The sequence below is a fragment of the Salvelinus namaycush genome, chromosome 31 (genome assembly GCF_016432855.1).
Source record: "Salvelinus namaycush isolate Seneca chromosome 31, SaNama_1.0, whole genome shotgun sequence".
NCBI classification, from domain to species: domain Eukaryota; kingdom Metazoa; phylum Chordata; class Actinopteri; order Salmoniformes; family Salmonidae; genus Salvelinus; species Salvelinus namaycush.
In genome coordinates, this window is record NC_052337.1 from 2,530,829 (window position 1) to 2,553,601 (window position 22,773).

Sequence of the window (22,773 nt, forward strand, 5' to 3'; positions counted from 1 at the left end):
CAGGGTTCTACCTACATACATACATACACGTGGAGCAGGGTTCTACCTACATACATACATACACGTGGAGCAGGGTTCTACCTACATACATACACGTGGAGCAGGGTTCTACCTACATACATACACGTGGAGCAGGGTTCTACATACATACATACACGTGGAGCAGGGTTCTACCTACATACATACACGTGGAGCAGGGTTCTACCTAAATACATAGACGTGGAGCAGGGTTCTACCTACATACATACACGTGGAGCAGGGTTCTACATACATACATACACGTGGAGCAGGGTTCTACCTACATACATACACGTGGAGCAGGGTTCTACCTACATACATACACGTGGAGCAGGGTTCTACCTACATACATACACGTGGAGCAGGGTTCTACCTACATACATACACGTGGAGCAGGGTTCTACATACATACATACATACACGTGGAGCAGGGTTCTACCTACATACATACACGTGGAGCAGGGTTCTACCTACATACATACACGTGGAGCAGGGTTCTACCTACATACATACATACATACACGTGGAGCAGGGTTCTACCTACATACATACACGTGGAGCAGGGTTCTACCTACATACATACACGTGGAGCAGGGTTCTACCTACATACATACACGTGGAGCAGGGTTCTACCTACATACATACATACACGTGGAGCAGGGTTCTACATACATACATACACGTGGAGCAGGGTTCTACCTACATACATACATACACGTGGAGCAGGGTTCTACCTACATACATACATACACGTGGAGCAGGGTTCTACATACATACATACACGTGGAGCAGGGTTCTACTGTGCTGTGTTTTGTTGTTTAGTATCATCTTGTTGGTGGAATATGTAATGTGTTACACAGTATACTTAAAAAACAATTATGCTGCTGTAGTAGAATCGGTGATGCGGTAATGTCTTACGAGTCTATGCCTGTGTGTGTGTGTGTGTGTGTGTGTGTGTGCGTGTGTGTGTGTGTACACACATCTTTTAAAGGGGCAATCAGCCATTGCTACATGTATTTTTGGAATGATATGTACCCATTGATTCTTGAAGAATATAACTTCCCTCATGAGCTCAGTTCAACTGTCACAGTCCATCAGAACCCAAATATAAACTTGTTTTACTCCAATGTTCGTAAACAAAGAAAATCTTAAACTATATAGCCTCAAAACATGGTTCAAACTATCATTGTGATATCATGTATGGTCAGTCCATGCATCCACAGCTCTGTCTATGAATTGGAGAGAGTGGTTACATTTCTCCAGCCTCATCCCTCAGCTGTTTACCGAAACAGGGGCGGGGGAGACTGCTTTGTTATCACTTCTACTGCTGATTGCCCCTTTAATGAAATATCCCCCCTGAGCCAGGTGTCGGGTGCCCGTGTGACAATGCTGCGTACCTGACGGGTGTCTTCTTCATGTGTTCTCCCACGAAGGTGGCATTGGTCATGCCCATCAGGGTGTTAGCCAATGAGATGACAGAGAGCAGGTGCTGGGTAGTCACGGCCCGGGACACTCCGTATGTCCCTTTACCCACCATCTCTGACAGGGACAACTTCCTGCCCGTGGACAGGGCCATCTGACGCAGCAGGGACTCCTAATTAGTACAGAAGAGTTACATATCGATTCTAAAAAAAAAACTATCAGCTAATATTTATATTATATATATATATATATATATTTGGAAAATACTTAAATAGTAAAAATGTAAATCTTACCTTGAAGGTGGGCAGCATGAGAGACATATGTCCTCCACGGGATATGAGACCGAAGGAGATGGGGCAGTGGGGTTTGAGCATGCCCAGTCTGCTCAGACACACCTCGTCCAGTGGTCCGTTGAGACCCCAGGCGTGGAGACAGGACATGAACAGTTTAGCCGTGTCCATAGTCAGGTTATACTCCAACAGAGACAGAGACTTAGACTTCTCCTCACGTCTCCTCATCTCCTCCTCTTCCTCCTCGTCTTCATCCAGGAGGTGCTCCTTAATGGTCTCCTTCATTGTCTCCTTCACCTGTTGGACATGACAAAATGGCCGCCAGTCAGTAATAAAAACAACAGAAATAATCATGGTGGGGCTTATTGTGCGCAGTTTTTATGAGAAGTATTTCAACTAGATTATTGTCCAAGGAAATGTTACAGTCAGAATCTCATAAAAGGTACAAGGCACAAAAGGTAAAGTAATTGTATAAGTCCAACAATTACTTTGTTGTGAATAATGTGAATAATATCTGTAATAAGGAGGCACCCTATTGGCACCCTCATCCCCATTTAGCCAGAGCTAGCGTGGCACCCTAGTCCTCATTTATCCAGAGCTAGCGTGGCACCCTAGTCCCCATTTAGCCAGAGCTAGCGTGGCACCCTAGTCCCCATTTAGCCAGAGCTAGCGTGGCACCCTAGTCCCCATTTAGCCAGAGCTAGCGTGGCACCCTAGTCCCCATTTATCCAGAGTTAGCGTAGCACCCTAGTCCCCATTTATCCAGAGATAGCGTAGCACCCTAGTCCCCATTTAGCCAGAGATAGCATGGCACCCTAGTCCCCATTTAGCCAGAGATAGCGTGGCACCCTAGTCCCCATTTAGCCAAAGCTAGCTTGGCACCCTAGTCCCCATTTAGCCAAAGCTAGCTTGGCACCCTAGTCCCCATTTAGCCAAAGCTAGCATGGCACCCTAGTCCCCATTTAGCCAGAGATAGCATGGCACCCTCATCCCCATTTAGCCAGAGCTAGCGTGGCACCCTAGTCCCCATTTAGCCAGAGCTAGCATGGCACCCTAGTCCCCATTTAGCCAGAGCTAGCGTGGCACCCTAGTCCCCATTTAGCCAGAGCTAGCGTGGCACCCTAGTCCCCATTTAGCCAGAGCTAGCATGGCACCCTAGTCCCCATTTAGCCAGAGCTAGCGTGGCACCCTAGTCCCCATTTAGCCAGAGCTAGCGTTATAGCACTATATAGGTAGTCATCCCAGTCCCAACCCAGCAGGACCAACTATCCATCCCTCCTTCACCTGTTTGAAGATCTTGTTGGCGAGGAAGGACCCTCCCTTGTCGGCTGCTCCCTGGGCCTTCTGGAGGGTCTCAGGGGAGACCAGGGTGGGGTTGGGCCGCTGGGCCTCCTCCGTCAGCAGCTGGATGATCACCGACTCCACGTCGAAGAACAGGACATGCATGTCAGGGTCTGTCAGATTGGTCTTCATGGCCTGCACCACCAGACTGTTGTTGGAGTACTTCTGCAGGTTACCCTGGAAAAGAAACGAAGACGGAGAATCCTGAATGAATCCTGAATAATGAGTGTGAAAGTAACAGACGCACAAATATCATAACCACCAAGACATGCTATCGTCTCACCATTATAACAACAGGGGAGTTCAGCATGTCTTGGGAGGATGATATTTATATATGATATAATGTAATAACAGCATGTCTTGGGAGGATGATATTTATATATGATATAATGTAATAACAGGGGAGTTCAGCATGTCTTGGGAGGATGATATTTATATATGATATAATGTAACAACAGCATGTCTTGGGAGGATGATATTTATATATGATATAATGTAATAACAGGGGAGGTCAGCATGTCTTGGGAGGATGATATTTACATATGATATAATGTAATAACAGGGGAGTTCAGCATGTCTTGGGAGGATGATATTTATATATGATATAATGTAATAACAGCATGTCTTGGGAGGATGATATTTACATATGATATAATGTAACAACAGCATGTCTTGGGAGGATGATATTTATATATGATATAATGTAATAACAGCATGTCTTGGGAGGATGATATTTATATATGATATAATGTAACAGGGGAGGTCAGCATGTCTTGGGAGGATGATATTTACATATGATAATATGTGTTTAACGTTCATCATTATTCACGATTCATTCAGGATTATCCGTAACCATGGTAGCATCCACATTAATGTAGAAGTGTTTAGAAACATATATATATTTTTTTTTTATTTACAGTAAAAGTGACTCCAAAACTGACACGGTACATTATTTACCATTCATTTCTATTGGGCACAAAATAATCTGAAACAACCAAAACAAACTGCAAAAGCATCCAACAAATGTGTAGAGTCACAAACCTGATGTAATAATTGGGTGCTATGAATATAGAACCAGATACTTCACTTTTTACTAATTTAATACACATAAGTGAATTTGTCCCAATACTTTTGGTCCCCTAAAATGGGTGGACTATATACAACAAGTAGCGTAATTTATAAACGGTTCATCTGATATGGATGAAAATACCCTCAAATTAAATCTGACAGTCTGCACTTTAACCTCATAGTCATGCCATCATTTCAAATACAAAGCACTGGGAGTACAGAGACAAAACATCAAGACATGTGTCTCTGTCCCAATACTTCTAGGAGCTCACTGTAGTTGCACCCTCTGAACACCCTACTTGACTGAGTTTATAACACATTAAAGAATACAGAAATATAGCCGTTTGGCTGTCTCACACTCTGTGTTGATACTGAGAACAATATGGATGTCTGTTGGTAAACTCTGTGTCACTGTCCCAATACTTTTAGGAGCTCCCTGTATATGTAAACTCTGTCACTGTCCCAATACTTTTAGGAGCTCCCTGTATATGTAAACTCTGTCACTGTCCCAATACTTTTAGGAGCTCCTTGTATATGTAAACTCTGTCACTGTCCCAATACTTTTAGGAGCTCCCTGTATATGTAAACTCTGAATGACAGTTCATCAATCTCAAATCACTGTGTTTCCATTTCACTGTGTCTGGATTCAGGAGCAAAGATTAGATACAGGTTTAGTCACTGTGTCTGGATTCAGGAGCAAAGATTTAGATACATGTTTAGTCACTGTGTCTGGATTCAGGAGCAAAGATTTAGATACAGGTTTAGTCACTGTGTGTTAACATGGTATATTTCACCTCCAATGTCCAAGCTTTTTTCCCCACAGAATCTCATTCTGTTTTCTAACCACGGCAAGTCTCATTTACAAACATGCTAATCCCTATTCAATTGTAATTCAATTTGAAAGGCCCCTGCACTACTACACTCTTTGCACAGGAAAGGATGTTTACATAGAAACAAACAAGGTCTACAATGACTGGACTAGGCCCTCACAACATTAGTTTACTTTCTTCCAAGAGGAGAGGGAGAGAAAGAACGAGAGAAGGCGAGAGAGAGATGATAAGGAGAGAGGAGAGAAAGAGGAGAGAAAGAGGAGAGAAAGAGGAGAGAAAGAGAGCAAGAGAGAGAAAGAGAGATGATAGAGAGATGATAGAGAGAGGAAGAGGAGAGAGAGAAGAGGGAGAAAGAGAGAGGAAGAGGAGATAGAAAGAGAGCTATAGAGAGAAGCTGCTGTTAGGTCCCCAAGCCCCCCAACCCCTCCCCCCCTATCCTGCATCTGCTCTGTCCGGGAGGGAGGGAGGGCTCAAACAATAGAGTAAGGTCTATCTCTAACAATTAGCACACTGAGGGTCAGCATTGTCACTGTGCTCAATGGCAGTTAAACAGCTTCAATGGGCACTGCTGTGTGTGTCTCAGTGATCACAGAGGAGAACAAGGTCAGGCGTAGAGGAGAAAGGATGAGGGAGGGAGGGAGGCCTAACAGCGTATTCAGGCTGGACCTCCTCTATCGGCTTCAGGACATGAGGACACAAAACCAACTACTTTACACCAGCATCTCAGTGAAAAATTACAAAACCAGAATGCACAATATACCAAAGGCGACATTGGTTTGTTATGGGACTTGAACAAACAATTACGCAGTGGTTTGTTATGGGACTTGAACAAACAATTACGCAGTGGTTTGTTATGGGACTTGAACAAACAATTACGCAGTGGTTTGTTATGGGACTTGAACAAACAATTACGCAGTGGTTTGTTATGGGACTTGAACAAACAATTACGCAGTGGTTTGTTATGGGACTTGAACAAACAATTACACAGTGGTTTGTTATGGGACTTGAACAATAGCACATAGTATGATTGTGATATACATGGTGTATGACCAGTACTCCTAAACTATTTTTGAATGAGTAGCAAATTCTATAATTATAGTATTAGAGTTGATTTTAAAAGAGAAGTCAACATGGTGTGCGTTATAAGTCATTATTACAAGTTATAACCAGGCCCCTGTCTGACAGACATTTGTCAGAGAGAAGAGACTCCTAACACACACACCAGCAGAGAGAAGCGCAGCGGCGTGAGGCGGAGTGAGGATAGGTACAGTTCAGCTCCTTTGTCTGTCTGGGATTGGAGCCATCAGTTTGGTCTATCTGGGATTGGAGCCATCAGTTTGGTCTGTCTGGGATTGGAGCCATCAGTTTGGTCTGTCTGGGATTGGAGCCATCAGTTTGGTCTGTCTGGGATTGGAGCCATCAGTTTGGTCTGTCTGGGATTGGAGCCATCAGTTTGGTCTGTCTGGGATTGGAGCCATCGGCTTGGTCTGTCTGGGATTGGAGCCATCGGTTTGGTCTGTCTGGGATTGGAGCCATCATCTTTGTCTGTCTGGGATTGGAGCCATCAGTTTGGTCTATCTGGGATTGGAGCCATCAGCTTGGTCTATCTGGGATTGGAGCCATCAGCTTGGTCTATCTGGGATTGGAGCCATCAGCTTGGTCTATCTGGGATTGGAGCCATCAGCTTGGTCTATCTGGGATTGGAGCCATCAGCTTGGTCTATCTGGGATTGGAGCCATCAGCTTGGTCTATCTGGGATTGGAGCCATCAGCTTGGTCTATCTGGGATTGGAGCCATCAGCTTGGTCTATCTGGGATTGGAGCCATCAGCTTGGTCTATCTGGGATTGGAGCCATCAGCTTGGGATTGGAGCCATCAGCTTGGGATTGGAGCCATCAGCTTGGGATTGGAGCCATCAGCTTGGGATTGGAGCCATCAGTTTGGGATTGGAGCCATCAGCTTGGTCTATCTGGGATTGGAGCCATCAGCTTGGTCTGTCTGGGATTGGAGCCATCAGCTTGGTCTGTCTGGGATTGGAGCCATCAGCTTGGTCTGTCTGGGATTGGAGCCATCAGCTTGGTCTGTCTGGGATTGGAGCCATCAGCTTGGTCTATCTGGGATTGGAGCCATCAGTTTGGTCTGTCTGGGATTGGAGCCATCAGCCTGGTATGTCTGTCTGATGAGGGAACAGCGAATCAAAGCCACAGACTGTGTGTCGGCTCAGTTGTCCGACAGATGTCCACTTCTCCAGGCTCCGAGTCACACTCCGTAACGAGCCGTGAGACGCCAGTGTGTGTGTGTGTGTGTGTGTGTGAGAGAGAGAAGCCCCAGCCCAGTTCACGGCTTCCCTGTTCAGTAATTAGCCTTTATAGTGTCCTGACTGATGGTGAACCATTGCACCTGCGACACACACACACACACACACAGCAGAGAAGTTGCACACATACCCTTAGACATGGAGATATGTTCAGAACTCAATGTGTCCAGCAGCAGCAGTACTGATGGGTTCTGATCAGTGTGGCTTAATGAATGAGCTCTTTCAACCTCTCATTGATGATGACAGATTTCTCCCAGGCAGTGGTGTTCTTTTGATGGAGGAAGGCTGCCCTCTACAGGATAACGCCTGCCAAAACCACAAGACAAAGGGACCCTCCCCCCAGCCCCATCTTCCCTTGTCCACCTCCCTTTCCCTCCCTCTCTCAGGACACAACTAGGCTGCAGACGGACTCGAGAAGATGAGCAGAAAACACCCCCCTGTCCTCCATCCATTCCTTCTATCATAGCTGCAGGCATTCATTTATATCGCCCCGCCATCCACACACACACACTACTCTAGGACATAGAAGAAGAAAAAACATGCTCTTACGACAGCCATTTTTTCCAATGTCTTTACTAACGGCCTGACGAGATGACGGGAGGGATGGTGGGAGGAACGGGGTTGGGCTGGAGAGAGGCACGGGGTTGGGCTGGAGAGAGGCTGGAGAGAGGAACGGGGTTGGGCTGGAGAGAGGAACGGGGTTGGGATGGAGAGAGGCTGGAGAGAGGAACGGGGTTGGGCTGGAGAGAGGAACGGGGTTGGGATGGAGAGAGGAACGGGGTTGGGATGGAGAGAGGAACGGGGTTGGGATGGAGAGAGGAACGGGGTTGGGATGGAGAGAGGAACGGGGTTGGGATAGAGAGAGGAACGGGGTTGGGCTGGAGAGAGGAACGGGGTTGGGATAGAGAGAGGAACGGGGTTGGGATAGAGAGAGGAACGGGGTTGGGATAGAGAGAGGAACGGGGTTGGGATAGAGAGAGGAACGGGGTTGGGCTGGAGAGAGGAACGTGGTTGGGCTGGAGAGAGGAACGTGGTTGGGCTGGAGAGAGGAACGTGGTTGGGCTGGAGAGAGGAACAGGGTTGGGATAGAGAGAGTAACGGGGTTGGGCTGGAGAGAGGACCGGGGTTGGGATAGAGAGAGGACCGGGGTTGGGCTGGAGAGAGGACCGGGGTTGGGCTGGAGAGAGGACCGGGGTTGGGCTGGAGAGAGGACCGGGGTTGGGCTGGAGAGAGGACCGGGGTTGGGCTGGAGAGAGGACCGGGGTTGGGCTGGAGAGAGGACCGGGGTTGGGCTGGAGAGAGGACCGGGGTTGGGCTGGAGAGAGGACCGGGGTTGGGCTGGAGAGAGGACCGGGGTTGGGCTGGAGAGAGGACCGGGGTTGGGCTGGAGAGAGGACCGGGGTTGGGCTGGAGAGAGGACCGGGGTTGGGCTGGAGAGAGGACCGGGGTTGGGCTGGAGAGAGGACCGGGGTTGGGCTGGAGAGAGGACCGGGGTTGGGCTGGAGAGAGGACCGGGGTTGGGCTGGAGAGAGGACCGGGGTTGGGCTGGAGAGAGGAACGGGGTTGGGATGGAGAGAGGAACGGGGTTGGGATAGAGAGAGGAACGGGGTTGGGATAGAGAGAGGCACGGGGTTGGGATAGAGAGAGGCACGGGGTTGGGCTGGAGAGAGGCACGGGGTTGGGCTGGAGAGAGGAACGGGGTTGGGCTGGAGAGAGGAACGGGGTTGGGCTGGAGAGAGGAACGGGGTTGGGCTGGAGAGAGGAACGGGGTTGGGCTGGAGAGAGGAACGGGGTTGGGCTGGAGAGAGGAACGGGGTTGGGCTGGAGAGAGGAACGGGGTTGGGCTGGAGAGAGGAACGGGGTTGGGCTGGAGAGAGGAACGGGGTTGGGCTGGAGAGAGGAACGGGGTTGGGCTGGAGAGAGGAACGGGGTTGGGCTGGAGAGAGGAACGGGGTTGGGCTGGAGAGAGGAACGGGGTTGGGCTGGAGAGAGGAACGGGGTTGGGCTGGAGAGAGGAACGGGGTTGGGCTGGAGAGAGGAACGGGGTTGGGATAGAGAGAGGAACGGGGTTGGGATAGAGAGAGGAACGGGGTTGGGATAGAGAGAGGAACGGGGTTGGGATGGAGAGAGGAACGGGGTTGGGATGGAGAGAGGAACGGGGTTGGGATGGAGAGAGGAACGGGGTTGGGATGGAGAGAGGAACGGGGTTGGGATGGAGAGAGGAACGGGGTTGGGATGGAGAGAGGAACGGGGTTGGGATGGAGAGAGGAACGGGGTTGGGATGGAGAGAGGAACGGGGTTGGGATGGAGAGAGGAACGGGGTTGGGATGGAGAGAGGAACGGGGTTGGGATGGAGAGAGGAACGGGGTTGGGATGGAGAGAGGAATGGGGTTGGGATGGAGAGAGGAATGGGGTTGGGCTGATGGTAGCAGATATGATGGTAGCAGATATAGTGGTAGCTCGCTGTGTGGAATCAGGTGCATTTCTAACATCTGAGTGGAGGTAGGAGAGGACAGACACACAAGAGAGCAGAGTGGAGGTAGGAGAGGACAGACACACAAGAGAGCAGAGTGGAGGTAGGAGAGGACAGACACACAAGAGAGCAGAGTGGAGCTAGGAGAGGACAGACACAGAGGAGAGCAGAGTGGAGCTAGGAGAGGACAGACACAGAGGAGAGCAGAGTGGAGCTAGGAGAGGACAGACACAGAGGAGAGCAGAGTGGAGCTAGGAGAGGACAGGCACACAGGAGAGCAGAGTGGAGCTAGGAGAGGACACGCACAGAGGAGAGCAGAGTGGAGCTAGGAGAGGACACGCACAGAGGAGAGCAGAGTGGAGCTAGGAGAGGACACGCACAGAGGAGAGCAGAGTGGAGCTAGGAGAGGACAGACACAGAGGAGAGCAGAGTGGAGCTAGGAGAGGACAGACACAGAGGAGAGCAGAGTGGAGCTAGGAGAGGACAGACACACAGGAGAGCAGAGTGGAGCTAGGAAAGGACAGACACAGAGGAGAGCAGAGTGGAGCTAGGAGAGGACAGGCACACAGGAGAGCAGAGTGGAGCTAGGAGAGGACACGCACAGAGGAGAGCAGAGTGGAGCTAGGAGAGGACACGCACAGAGGAGAGCAGAGTGGAGCTAGGAGAGGACACACACAGAGGAGAGCAGAGTGGAGCTAGGAGAGGACAGACACAGAGGAGAGCAGAGTGGAGCTAGGAGAGGACAGACACGCAGGAGAGCAGAGTGGAGCTAGGAGAGGACAGACACACAGGAGAGCAGAGTGGAGCTAGGAGAGGACAGACACACAGGAGAGCAGAGTGGAGCTAGGAGAGGACAGACACACAGGAGAGCAGAGTGGAGCTAGGAGAGGACAGACACACAGGAGAGCAGAGTGGAGCTAGGAGAGGACAGACACACAGGAGAGCAGAGTGGAGCTAGGAGAGGACAGACACACAAGAGAGCAGAGTGGAGGTAGGAGAGGACAGACACACAGGAGAGCAGAGTGGAGCTAGGAGAGGACAGACACACAGGAGAGCAGAGTGGAGCTAGGAGAGGACAGACACACAGGAGAGCAGAGTGGAGCTAGGAGAGGACAGACACACAGGAGAGCAGAGTGGAGCTAGGACAGTCACCAGAATAACAACAGATAATTCAATCACAGAATCACAGAGCCAGTGCGCCTGAAATGCCAGGGAAGGAGCAGGGAGCATTTCATATCACTTCTATTAAACTCTCCCCCTGGACTACATATAGAGCCAGTGGACTGGAGAGTCTGCATAGCAACCCACCCATCTGACTGGCTGATAAAGAGAGCAGTCAAAGAAGAGGAAGATTGGTATAGTGCATTATCATAGTAGATCATTTTCAAAGAGAAAAATTGGAATTTCAGTTTACTTGCTGAAAAATGGACAGCATTTAAATAGATTTGACCCCAACCCTCATAATGAAATATACAATCATATTGACCATTTGAACAGTCACAGCGGTGTGAACGTGCGGAGGGGAGGAGAGGAGAGCGGTGTGAACGGGCGGAGGGGAGGAGAGGAGAGCGGTGTGAACGGGCGGAGGGGAGGAGAGGAGAGCGGTGTGAACGGGCGGAGGGGAGGAGAGGAGAGCGGTGTGAACGGGCAGAGGGGAGGAGAGGAGAGCGGTGTGAACGGGCGGAGGGGAGGAGAGGAGAGCGGTGTGAACGGGCAGAGGGGAGGAGAGGAGAGCGGTGTGAACGGGCAGAGGGGAGGAGAGCAGAGCGGTGTGAACGGGCGGAGGGGAGAGGAGGAGAGCGGTGTGAACGGGCGGAGGGGAGAGGAGGAGAGCGGTGTGAACGGGCAGAGGGGAGGAGAGGAGAGCGGTGTGAACGGGCGGAGGGGAGAGCGGTGTGAACGGGCAGAGGGGAGGAGAGGAGAGCGGTGTGAACGGGCAGAGGGGAGGAGAGCAGAGCGGTGTGAACGGGCGGAGGGGAGAGGAGGAGAGCGGTGTGAACGGGCGGAGGGGAGAGGAGGAGAGCGGTGTGAACGGGCAGAGGGGAGGAGAGCAGAGCGGTGTGAACGGGCGGAGGGGAGAGGAGGAGAGCGGTGTGAACGGGCGGAGGGGAGGAGAGCGGTGTGAACGGGCGGAGGAGAGGAGAGCGGTGTGAACGGGCAGAGGAGAGGAGAGCGGTGTGAACGGGCGGAGGAGAGGAGAGCGGTGTGAACGGGCAGAGGAGAGGAGAGCGGTGTGAACGGGCAGAGGAGAGGAGAGCGGTGTGAACGGGCAGAGGGGAGGAGAGGAGAGCGGTGTGAACGGGCAGAGGGGAGGAGAGGAGAGCGGTGTGAACCGGCAGAGGGGAGGAGAGGAGAGCGGTGTGAACGGGCGGAGGGGAGGAGAGGAGAGCGGTGTGAACGGGCAGAGGGGAGGAGAGGAGAGCGGTGTGAACGGGCAGAGGGGAGGAGAGGAGAGCGGTGTGAACGGGCGGAGGGGAGGAGAGCGGTGTGAACGGGCGGAGGGGAGGAGAGGAGAGCGGTGTGAACGGGCGGAGGGGAGGAGAGGAGAGCGGTGTGAACGGGCGGAGGGGAGGAGAGGAGAGCGGTGTGAACGGGCAGAGGGGAGGAGAGGAGAGCGGTGTGAACGGGCAGAGGGGAGGAGAGGAGAGCGGTGTGAACGGGCAGAGGGGAGGAGAGGAGAGCGGTGTGAACGGGCGGAGGGGAGGAGAGAGGTGTGAACGGGCGGAGGGGAGGAGAGAGGTGTGAACGGGCGGAGGGGAGGAGAGCGGTGTGAACGGGCGGAGGGGAGAGCGGTGTGAACGGGCGGAGGGGAGGAGAGGAGAGCGGTGTGAACGGGCAGAGGAGAGAGGAGAGCGGTGTGAACGGGCGGAGGGGAGGAGAGGAGAGGAGAGCGGTGTGAACGGGCAGAGGAGAGAGGAGAGCGGTGTGAACGGGCGGAGGGGAGGAGAGCGGTGTGAACGGGCAGAGGAGAGGAGAGCGGTGTGAACGGGCAGAGGAGAGGAGAGCGGTGTGAACGGGCAGAGGAGAGGAGAGCGGTGTGAACGGGCAGAGGGGAGGAGAGGAGAGCGGTGTGAACGGGCAGAGGGGAGGAGAGGAGAGCGGTGTGAACGGGCGGAGGGGAGGAGAGCGGTGTGAACGGGCGGAGGGGAGGAGAGGAGAGCGGTGTGAACGGGCAGAGGGGAGGAGAGGAGAGCGGTGTGAACGGGCGGAGGGGAGAGCGGTGTGAACGGGCGGAGGGGAGGAGAGGAGAGCGGTGTGAACGGGCGGAGGGGAGGAGAGCGGTGTGAACGGGCGGAGGGGAGGAGAGCGGTGTGAACGGGCGGAGGGGAGGAGAGCGGTGTGAACGGGCGGAGGGGAGGAGAGCGGTGTGAACGGGCGGAGGGGAGGAGAGCGGTGTGAACGGGCGGAGGGGAGGAGAGCGGTGTGAACGGGCGGAGGGGAGGAGAGCGGTGTGAACGGGCGGAGGGGAGGAGAGCGGTGTGAACGGGTGGAGGGGAGGAGAGCGGTGTGAACGGGCGGAGGGGAGGAGAGGAGAGCGGTGTGAACGGGCGGAGGGGAGGGGAGGAGAGCGGTGTGAACGGGCGGAGGGGAGAGGAGGGAAAGGGCTCCTGAGCTGTAAACAAAGACCCAGGCTATTGAAAGGTCATTGTCCCACAAGACCCCTCACCTCTCGTCCTCTCCTCTCCAGACTAGAGGAGTGAAAACAGCAGGCAGGGAGACAGAAAGACCCAGAATCTATAGAGGAAGTGTCTATGCAGACGTCACAACAGTAGTGGGCTTGATTACCAACAACGACGAGACAGCCTACAGGGAGGAGGTGAGGGCCCTCGGAGTGTGGTGTCAGGAAAATAACCTCACACTCAACGTCAACAACACAAAGGAGATGATCGTGGACTTCAGGAAACAACAGAGGGAACACGCCCCTAACCACATCGAAGGGACAGCAGTGGAGAAGGTGGAACGTTTTAAGTTCCTGGGCGTACACATCACAGACAAACTGAAATGGTCCATTCACACAGACAGCGTGGTGAAGGCGCAACAGCGCCTCTTCAACCTCAGAAGGCTGAAGAAATTTGGCTTGTCACCTAAAACCCTGACAAACTTTTACAGATGCAATTTTTATTTTATTTGTACCTTTATTTAACTAGGCAAGTCAGTTAAGAACAAATTCTCATTTACAATGACAGCCTAAGAACAGTCGGTTAACTGCCTTGTTCAGGGGTAGAACGACAGATTTGAACAACCAGCTCGGGGATTCGATCTAGCAACCTTTCTGTTACGAGTCCAACGCTCTAACCACTAGGCTACCTGCCGCCCACAATCGAGAGCGTCCTGTCGGGCTGGTACGGCAACTGCACCGTCCACAACCGCAAGGCTCTCCAGAGGGTGGTGCAGTCTGCAAAACGCATCACACCTACAGCACCCGATGTCACAGGAAGGCCCAAAGAAAACACCCGAGCCACGGCCTGTTCACCCCACTATCATCCAGAAGGCGAGGTCAGTACAAGCGTATCAATGCTGGGACCAAGAGACTGAAAAACAGCTTCTATCTCAAGGACATCAGACTGTTAAAAAGCCATCATTAACTCAGAGAGGCTGCTGCCTACATTGAGACCCAATCACTGGACACTTTAATAAATGGATCACTAGTCACTTTAAAACAATGCCACTTTAATAATGTTTACATATCTTACATTACTCATATCACATGTATATAATGTACTCTATACCATCTTGCCTATGCCGCACGGCCATCGCTCATCCATATATGTATATGTATATATTCATTCCTTTACACTTGTGTGTATAAGGTAGTAGTTGTGGAATTGTTAGGTTAGATTACTTGTTGGTTATTACTGCATGGTCGGAACTAGAAGCACAAGCATTTCGCTACACTTGCATTAACATCTGCTAACCATGTATGTGACAAACAAAATTGGATTTGCTGTCTATATGATATAGGATCAATAACCCCCACACCGTAACCCCCCACACCGTAACCCCCACACCGTAACCCCCACACCGTAACCCCCACACCGTAACCCCCACACCGTAACCCCCACACCATAACCCCCACACCATAACCCCCACACCATAACCCCCACACCATAACCCCCACACCATAACCCCCAACCATAACCCCCACATACGTGGGGTGATTTTCACTGACACTAGCTGGGTCAAAAGGGGGAAAAGCGACACACAAAAAGGTGGGAATTATAGTCCTTCACATGACAGTAAAAGCCTTCCATCTTGTAGATCACCAGTCTATTATTAGGATGCTGCTTGATGACGCCGGGCTGCTAATGGTTCTGGTGTTAACAGCCCCGGACTTGGACAAATCAACTCAGTGAAAACTTTGTTGAACCTTGACTAAGAGCATTCAGGGAGACATTACAAAATCAATACGCCTCAAGAGCTACTCTGTTACCAACCGGCCTCCAGAAAACCACACACACACACACACACATCCACAACACACACCTCCACAACATCATCAACACACACACACACACACACACCTCCACAACATCAACACACACACACACACACACACCTCCACAACATCATCAACACACACACACACACACACACACCTCCACAACATCATCAACACACACACACACACACACACACACCTCCACAACATCATCAACACACACACACACCTCCACAACATCAACACACACACACACACACACACACCTCCACAACATCATCAACACACACACACACACACCTCCACAACATCATCAACACACACACACACCTCCACAACAACACACACACACACACACACACACCTCCACAACATCAACACACACACACACACACACACCTCCACAACATCAACACACACACACACACACACCTCCACAACATCAACACACACACACACACCTCCACAACATCAACACACACACACCTCCACAACATCAACACACACACACACCTCCACAACATCAACACACCAAAGGGTCAGGACTCACAAATACACTTTTTTAAAAGGCACATGTTTAGACACTCAAGAACCCTAACACAAACAAACTGACCACGGCGCGCGCACACACACACACACAAGTAAAAGTGGTTTTGCAGGGAGGCAGTGCGGGTGTAATGGTGGCACCAAAGTGGAGGCCAGCAGGTTGATTGGAAGGCAGTTACCCCAGTGGGTGGCTAGGTGGGCTGGCTAGTGGCTGCTGCATCAGGGCCCGTTGTTGTGGGCTGGCTAGAGGCTGCTGCATCAGGGCCTGTTGTTGTGGGCTGGCTAGAGGCTGCTGCATCAGGGCCTGTTGTGGGCTGGCTAGAGGCTGCTGCATCAGGGCCCGTTGTGGGCTGGCTAGTGGCTGCTGCATCAGGGCCCGTTGTTGTGGGCTGGCTAGTGGCTGCTGCATCAGGGCCCGTTGTTGTGGGCTGGCTAGTGGCTGCTGCATCAGGGCCTGTTGTTGTGGGCTGGCTAGTGGCTGCTGCATCAGGGCCTGTTGTTGTGGGCTGGCTAGAGGCTGCTGCATCAGGGCCCGTTGTTGTGGGCTGGCTAGTGGCTGCTGCATCAGGGCCCGTTGTTGTGGGCTGGCTAGTGGCTGCTGCATCAGGGCCCGTTGTTGTGGGCTGGCTAGAGGCTGCTGCATCAGGGCCCGTTGTTGTGGGCTGGCTAGAGGCTGCTGTATCAGGGCCCGTTGTTGTGGGCTGGCTAGAGGCTGCTGCATCAGGGCCTGTTGTTGTGGGCTGGCTAGAGGCTGCTGCATCAGGGCCCGTTGTTGTGGGCTGGCTAGTGACTGCTGCATCAGGGCCTGTTGTTGTGGGCTGGCTAGAGGCTGCTGCATCAGGGCCCGTTGTTGTGGGCTGGCTAGTGGCTGCTGCATCAGGGCCCGTTGTTGTGGGCTGGCTAGTGGCTGCTGCATCAGGGCCTGTTGTTGTGGGCTGGCTAGTGGCTGCTGCATCAGGGCCTGTTGTGGGCTGGCTAGAGGCTGCTGCATCAGGGCCCGTTGTTGTGGGCTGGCTAGAGGCTGCTGCATCAGGGCCTGTTGTTGTGGGCTGGCTAGAGGCTGCTGCATCAGGGCCTGTTGTTGTGGGCTGGCTAGAGGCTGCTGCATCAGGGCCTGTTGTTGTGGGCTGGCTAGAGGCTGCTGCATCAGGGCCCGTTGTTGTGGGCTGGCTAGAGGCTGCTGTATCAGGGCCCGTTGTGGGCTGGCTAGAGGCTGCTGCATCAGGGCCTGTTGTGGGCTGGCTAGAGGCTGCTGCATCAGGGCCCGTTGTTGTGGGCTGGCTAGAGGCTGTATCAGGGCCCGTTGTTGTGGGCTGGCTGTGTGTTGTAGAGGGAATAATGGTGCGTATTGACAGCAGGTATCACAGCCCCAGGGTGGAGGTAGAATTATTGTGTCAGAGGAAATGATGGGACATTATAGAAAGACAGCACCTGGCCTGGGGGGGGGGCCCCTCTCTGGATTCCCGGCTCGGACCATTTGATCTCCAGTCAAGACACTTAGCATGTGTCCAAAATGGCACCCTATTGACCAGGGCCTCTGGTAGGAAGTAGTGCAGTATGTAGGGAACAGGGTGCCATCTGGGACCAAGTTCAAGACAACCGTTATGACGAGGGAAGGAGCCAGTAGACACAAATTGTACTTGAACTGCTGCCTGCCTTTATGTGGAGACCTGTGTTATTATGGGCTGTTACAGAGAACAGGAGACCAAGCTATAGCAATAATACCACCTAGTGATGACCACTAAAGTGGAGGAGGAGGAAGAAGAGTTTTAGATTCAGAAAACACTCTGATCTTCACCACCTGGACAAAGGAAAGATACCGTGTCTGTTGTTACTCTCTCCCTACCACCTTCACCGTCTTCTTCTATTTGCAGATTGGGGACAGGTGGAGCTGATTGGGTCGTTAAGGTGACAAGTTGCACCTGGGTTTGGGATCAACTAGGAGATAAGTCTCTCCCTCTCTACCCTCCCCTCTCTACCCTCCCCTCTCTACACTCCCCTCTCCTCTCTACACTCCCCTCTCCTCTCTACACTCCCCTCTCCTCTCTACACTCCCCTCTCCTCTCTACACTCCCCTCTCCTCTCTACACTCCCCTCTCCTCTCTACACTCCCCTCTCCTCTCTACACTCCCCTCTCCTCTCTACACTCCCCTCTCCTCTCTACACTCCCCTCTCCTCTCTACACTCCCCTCTCCTCTCTACACTCCCCTCTCTACTCCTCCACAAAAACCATTATGTTGTGTGATCTGGTTGATTATGTTTTTTGATTAGGAATTAGAACACCTTCATCCATGCACCTCCATTACACCCCTACTTTCACAGGTTAGTTTTCCTTAATAGTTTTATACTTCACCAGTTATTTAATAAATATCTTTGTTACTCCTTAACTGCCAACGTGTGGACTTCCTTGCTTGTCACCATCTAAGAGCCAGGTTGTGACACAGTGACCCATTCACACTGTACATCCACACACTCCTGACAACCAAGTCCCTCTTCCTTAGTGATGGGAAGACAGTGTTGGTCGGGGAGGATGGCTACACACACACACACACACACACACACACACACAACAGGCCGTAGGATCAGAGTAATTAGGGGAAAGGTCTTGGTCTAGCGGCAGACAGTGGTGTGTGGGGGGGGGGGGATCTTCTCTTTGTCCAGGGTCTACAGTACAATACACCAGGTGTCATTTAGAATGATGACAGTTAGAACAGTACAATACACCAGGTGTCATTTAGAATGATGACAGTACAATACACCAGGTGTCATTTAGAATGATGACAGTACAATACACCAGGTGTCATTTAGAATGATGACAGTACAATACACCAGGTGTCATTTAGAATGATGACAGTACAATACACCAGGTGTCATTTAGAATGATGACAGTTAGAACAGTACAATACACCAGGTGTCATTTTGAAATGTGGTTGTGCATCCGCAGTCTCTCTTGTTATTTCATGTCAGCTGATTGGTAAATTAGCCAGCTGTCTAAACTTGTAGTAATCATGGTCAAATTACTGACCGTTGGGCCCACATTTATTTTGTTAGTCACTCTCAATCATATTGAAAACTGCAAATATTTCTCTGCCCCATGACAAAAATTTGTAAAATTGCTGGAAATTTGTGAGAAAATTGCTAAATGTTCTTTCAAAACGTATCTTTGGCCCAGATCTGACTGCATGTGAGGATACGGATGTGGGTACGGATGTGGGTATGCAGACAGGAGAGCCACTGTGACCTCTCGTGATGAGTTCAGATTTTTTTGTAGCCCCCCCCCCCCCCCCCCCCGCCCACAAATCGCCCATCCCTGCTCTGTACAGACAGACAGGCAGACGGACGGAGACACAGACAGACAGGCTTTGTGCAGAGGCATGCGTACGGAAGGGGAGACACAAGCTCTGTACAGACAGACCGGCAGAGAGGGAGACAGACTGGCAGAGAGAAGGGAGACAGACAGACTCCATACAACTCTCTCCTGGCAGCCTGCTATGTTCTTCCTTTAAGGTCATCCTTCCTCGCTAACATTCCTCTGCTGCTTGATAGTCTTAACGAGCTACTGGGCTCTCAGACCAAACACACACACACAGCTCATCAGAGAGGAGCACATCCGGCCTGGTTGCCATTCAGCCCCTACAGACCAGCAGGAAGAGAAACAGAGGGAGAGAAAAGGCACAGGATGTTGTCTTTCTATGACCAGCCATGACAGGCAGGGAAACCTTTAACGATCTGTTTCATATACAGCTGTAGTTGGAGGTTTACATACACCTCAGCCTAATACAATTAAACTCAGTTTCACAATTACTGACATTTAATCCTAGTAAAAATTACCCGTCTTAGGTCAGTTAGGATCACCACTTTATTTTAAGAATGTGAAATGTCAGAATAATGAGATAATTATTTATTTCAGCTTTAATTTCTTTCATCACGTTCCCAGTGGGTCAGAAGTTCACCTACACTCAATTAGTATTTGGTAGCATGGCCTTTAAATTGTTTAACTTCTTATGGCTGCAATCCTGGTAACGGGATGATATGACAGCCAGTGAAAATGCAGGGCGCCAAATTAAAAAAAACGAAATCTCATAATTAAAATTCCTCAGACATACATGTTTCTTATACCATTTTAAAGGTAATCTTGTTGTCAATCCCACCAAAGTGTCCGATTTCAAATAGGCTTTTCAGCGAAAGCACCACAAACGATTATGTTAGGTCACCGCAAAATCACAATAACCACAGCCATTTTTCCAGTCAAAGAAAGGAGTCACAATAGGCAGAAATAGAGATAAAATGAATCACTAACCTTTGATGATCTTCATCAGATGACACTCATAGCACTTCATGTTACATAATACATATATGTTTTGTTCGATTAAGTTCATATTTATATCCAAAAACCCTGACATTGGCGCCATGTTCAGAAATGCCTCCAAAATATCCGGAGAAATTGCAGAGAGCCACGTCAAATAACATTAAATACTCATCATAAACTTTGATGAAAGATACATGTTTTACATAGAATTAAAGATACAATTTTTCTTAATGCAACCGCTGTGTCAGATTTCAAAAATATTTACAGCAAAAGCACAATATTCAATAATCTGAGAACAGCGTTCAGCCACAAAAGGAAGCCATAACGGTTACCCGACAAATTGTGCAGTCAACAAAACTCATAAAAAGCATTATAAATCTTCACTTACCGTTGCTGATCTTCGTCGGAATGCACTCCCAGGACTCCCACAAGAAATGTTAGTTTTGTTCGGTAATGTCCGTAATTTATGTCCAAGTAGCTACTTTTGTTTGCGCGTTTAGTACACAAATCCAAACGCTTGTGCGGTTCCCGCATAACGTCGGACGAAAACTTCAAAAAGTTTTATTAAAGGTCGAATAAACTTGTCAAACTAAGTATAGAATCAATCTTTAGGATGTTATCATAAATATTCAATAACGTTCCAACCGGAGAATTCCTTTGTGTCTATAGAAGTAATGGAACGCAAGTCCCTATCATGTGGAATGCGCATGACCAGGACTTGGCACTCTGCCAGACCACCGACTCACAGTCCCACATCACAGTAGAAGCTTCATTCGAGGTTCTACAGACTGTTGACATCTAGTGGAAGCCGTAGGAAGTGCAAACAGATCCATATCCTACTGTGTTTTCAATAGGCGATGGGTTGAAAATAGACCAACCTCAGATTTCTCACTTCCTGGTTGGATTTCTTCTCAGGTTTCTGCCTGCCATATGAGTTCTGTTATACTCACAGACATAAGTCAAACAGTTTTAGAAACGTCAGTGTGTTTTCTATCCAATACTAATAATACTATTAATATATTAGCAACTGGGACTGAGGAGCAGGCAGTTTACTCTGGGCACCTCTGTGCACCTTTCATCCAAGCTACTCAATACTGCCCCTGCAGCCATAAGAAGTTAACTTGGGTCAAACGTTGCAGGTAGCCTTCCACAAGCTTCCCACAATAAGTTGGGTGAATTTTGGCCCATTCATCCTGACAGAGCTGGTCAGGTTTGTAGGCCTCCTTGCTCGTACACACCATTTCAGTTCAGCCAACAAATGTTCTATAGGATTGAGGTCAGGGCTTTGTGATGGCCACTCCAATACCTTGACTTTGTTGTCCTTAGGCCATTTTGCCACATCTTTGGAAGTATGCTTGAGGTCATTGTCCATTTGGAAGACCCATTTCCAACCAAGCTTTAACTTCCTGACTGATGTCTTGAGATGTTGCTTCAATATATTCACATAATTTTCCTGCCTCGTGATGCCATCTATTTTGTGAAGTGCACCAGTACCTCCTGCAGCGAAGCACCCCCACAACATGATGCTGCCACCCCCGTGCTACACGTTTGGGATGGTGTTCTTCGGCTTGCCAGCCTCCCCCTTTTTCCTCCAAGCATAACGATGGTCATTATGGCCAAACAGTCCTATTTTTATTTCATCAGACCAGAGGATATTTCTCCAAAAAGTACGATCTTTGTCCACATGTGCAGTTGCAAACCGTAGTCTGGCTTTTTTATAGTGGTTTTGGAGCATTGGCTTCTTCCTTGCTGAGCGGCCTTTCAGGTTATGTCGATTTAGGACTTTTTTTACTGTGGATATAGATACTTTTGTACCTGTTTCCTCCAGCATCTTCACAAGGTCCTTTGCTGTTGTTCTGGGATTGATTTGCACTTTTCACACCAAAGTACGTTCATCTCTAGGAGACAGAATGCGTCTCCTTCCTGAGCGGTATGACGGCTGCGTGGTCCCATGGTGTTTATACGTGCGTACTATTGTTTGTACAGATGAACGTGGTACCTTCAGGCATTTGGAAATTGCTCCCAAGTATGAACCAGACTTGTGGAGGTCGACAATTTTTTTCTGAGGTCTTGCCTGATTTCTTTAGATTTTCACATGATGTCAAGCAAAGAGGCACTGAGTTTGAAGGTAGGCCTTGAAATACATCCACAGGTACACCTCCAATTGACTCAAATTATGTCAATTAGCCTATCAGAAGCTTCTAAAGCCATAACATAATTTTCTGGAATTTTCCAAGCTGTTTAAAGGCACAGTCAACTTAGTGTATGTAAACTTCTGACCCACAGGAATTGTGACAGTGAATTATAAGTGAAATAATCCGTCTGTAAACAATTGTTGGGAAAATTACTTGTGTCACGCACAAAGCAGATGTCCTAACCGACTTGCCAAAACTATAGTTTGTTAAAAACATTTGTGGAGTGGTTGAAAAATGAGTTAATGACTCCAACCTAAGTGTATGTAAACTTCTGACTTCAACTGTACATACTACACCACACTTTTATACTAATAAACGTACAGAACGGAGAACATGCATTTTAATGTGTAGATAATGCCTCCAGAAATTGAAACACTTGTACAAATCCTCACTCACACCAATTGAGTCAGAGGCCCACTTCGCACCAATTGAGTCATAGAGGCCCACTTCGCACCAACTGAGTCATAGAGGCCCACTTCGCACCAACTGAGCCACACTCGTACCAACTGCAAGTAAGCCACATTG

The 22,773-nt window shown here is 50.1% G+C and overlaps 1 protein-coding gene and 1 long non-coding RNA gene across 2 annotated transcripts in view; one reads left to right on the forward strand and one right to left on the reverse strand.

Annotated features, from left to right (window-relative positions):
- The window catches only part of LOC120026146 (WD repeat-containing protein 7), a 267,089-nt gene that overhangs the window by 180,598 nt on the left and 63,718 nt on the right, over window positions 1-22,773 (reverse strand). Inside the window, exons 15-17 of the mRNA XM_038970967.1 lie at window positions 3,015-3,248; window positions 1,734-2,027; window positions 1,416-1,612 (exon numbers count right to left, since the gene is read on the reverse strand). Of these exons, the coding sequence (XP_038826895.1) occupies window positions 1,416-1,612; window positions 1,734-2,027; window positions 3,015-3,248 (725 nt within the window). The remainder of the gene's footprint in view (window positions 1-1,415; window positions 1,613-1,733; window positions 2,028-3,014; window positions 3,249-22,773) is intronic.
- Window positions 18,425-18,565, forward strand: LOC120025703. The gene is made up of 2 exons (XR_005473033.1): window positions 18,425-18,471; window positions 18,507-18,565. It is a non-coding gene; the product is annotated as an uncharacterized LOC120025703 (long non-coding RNA).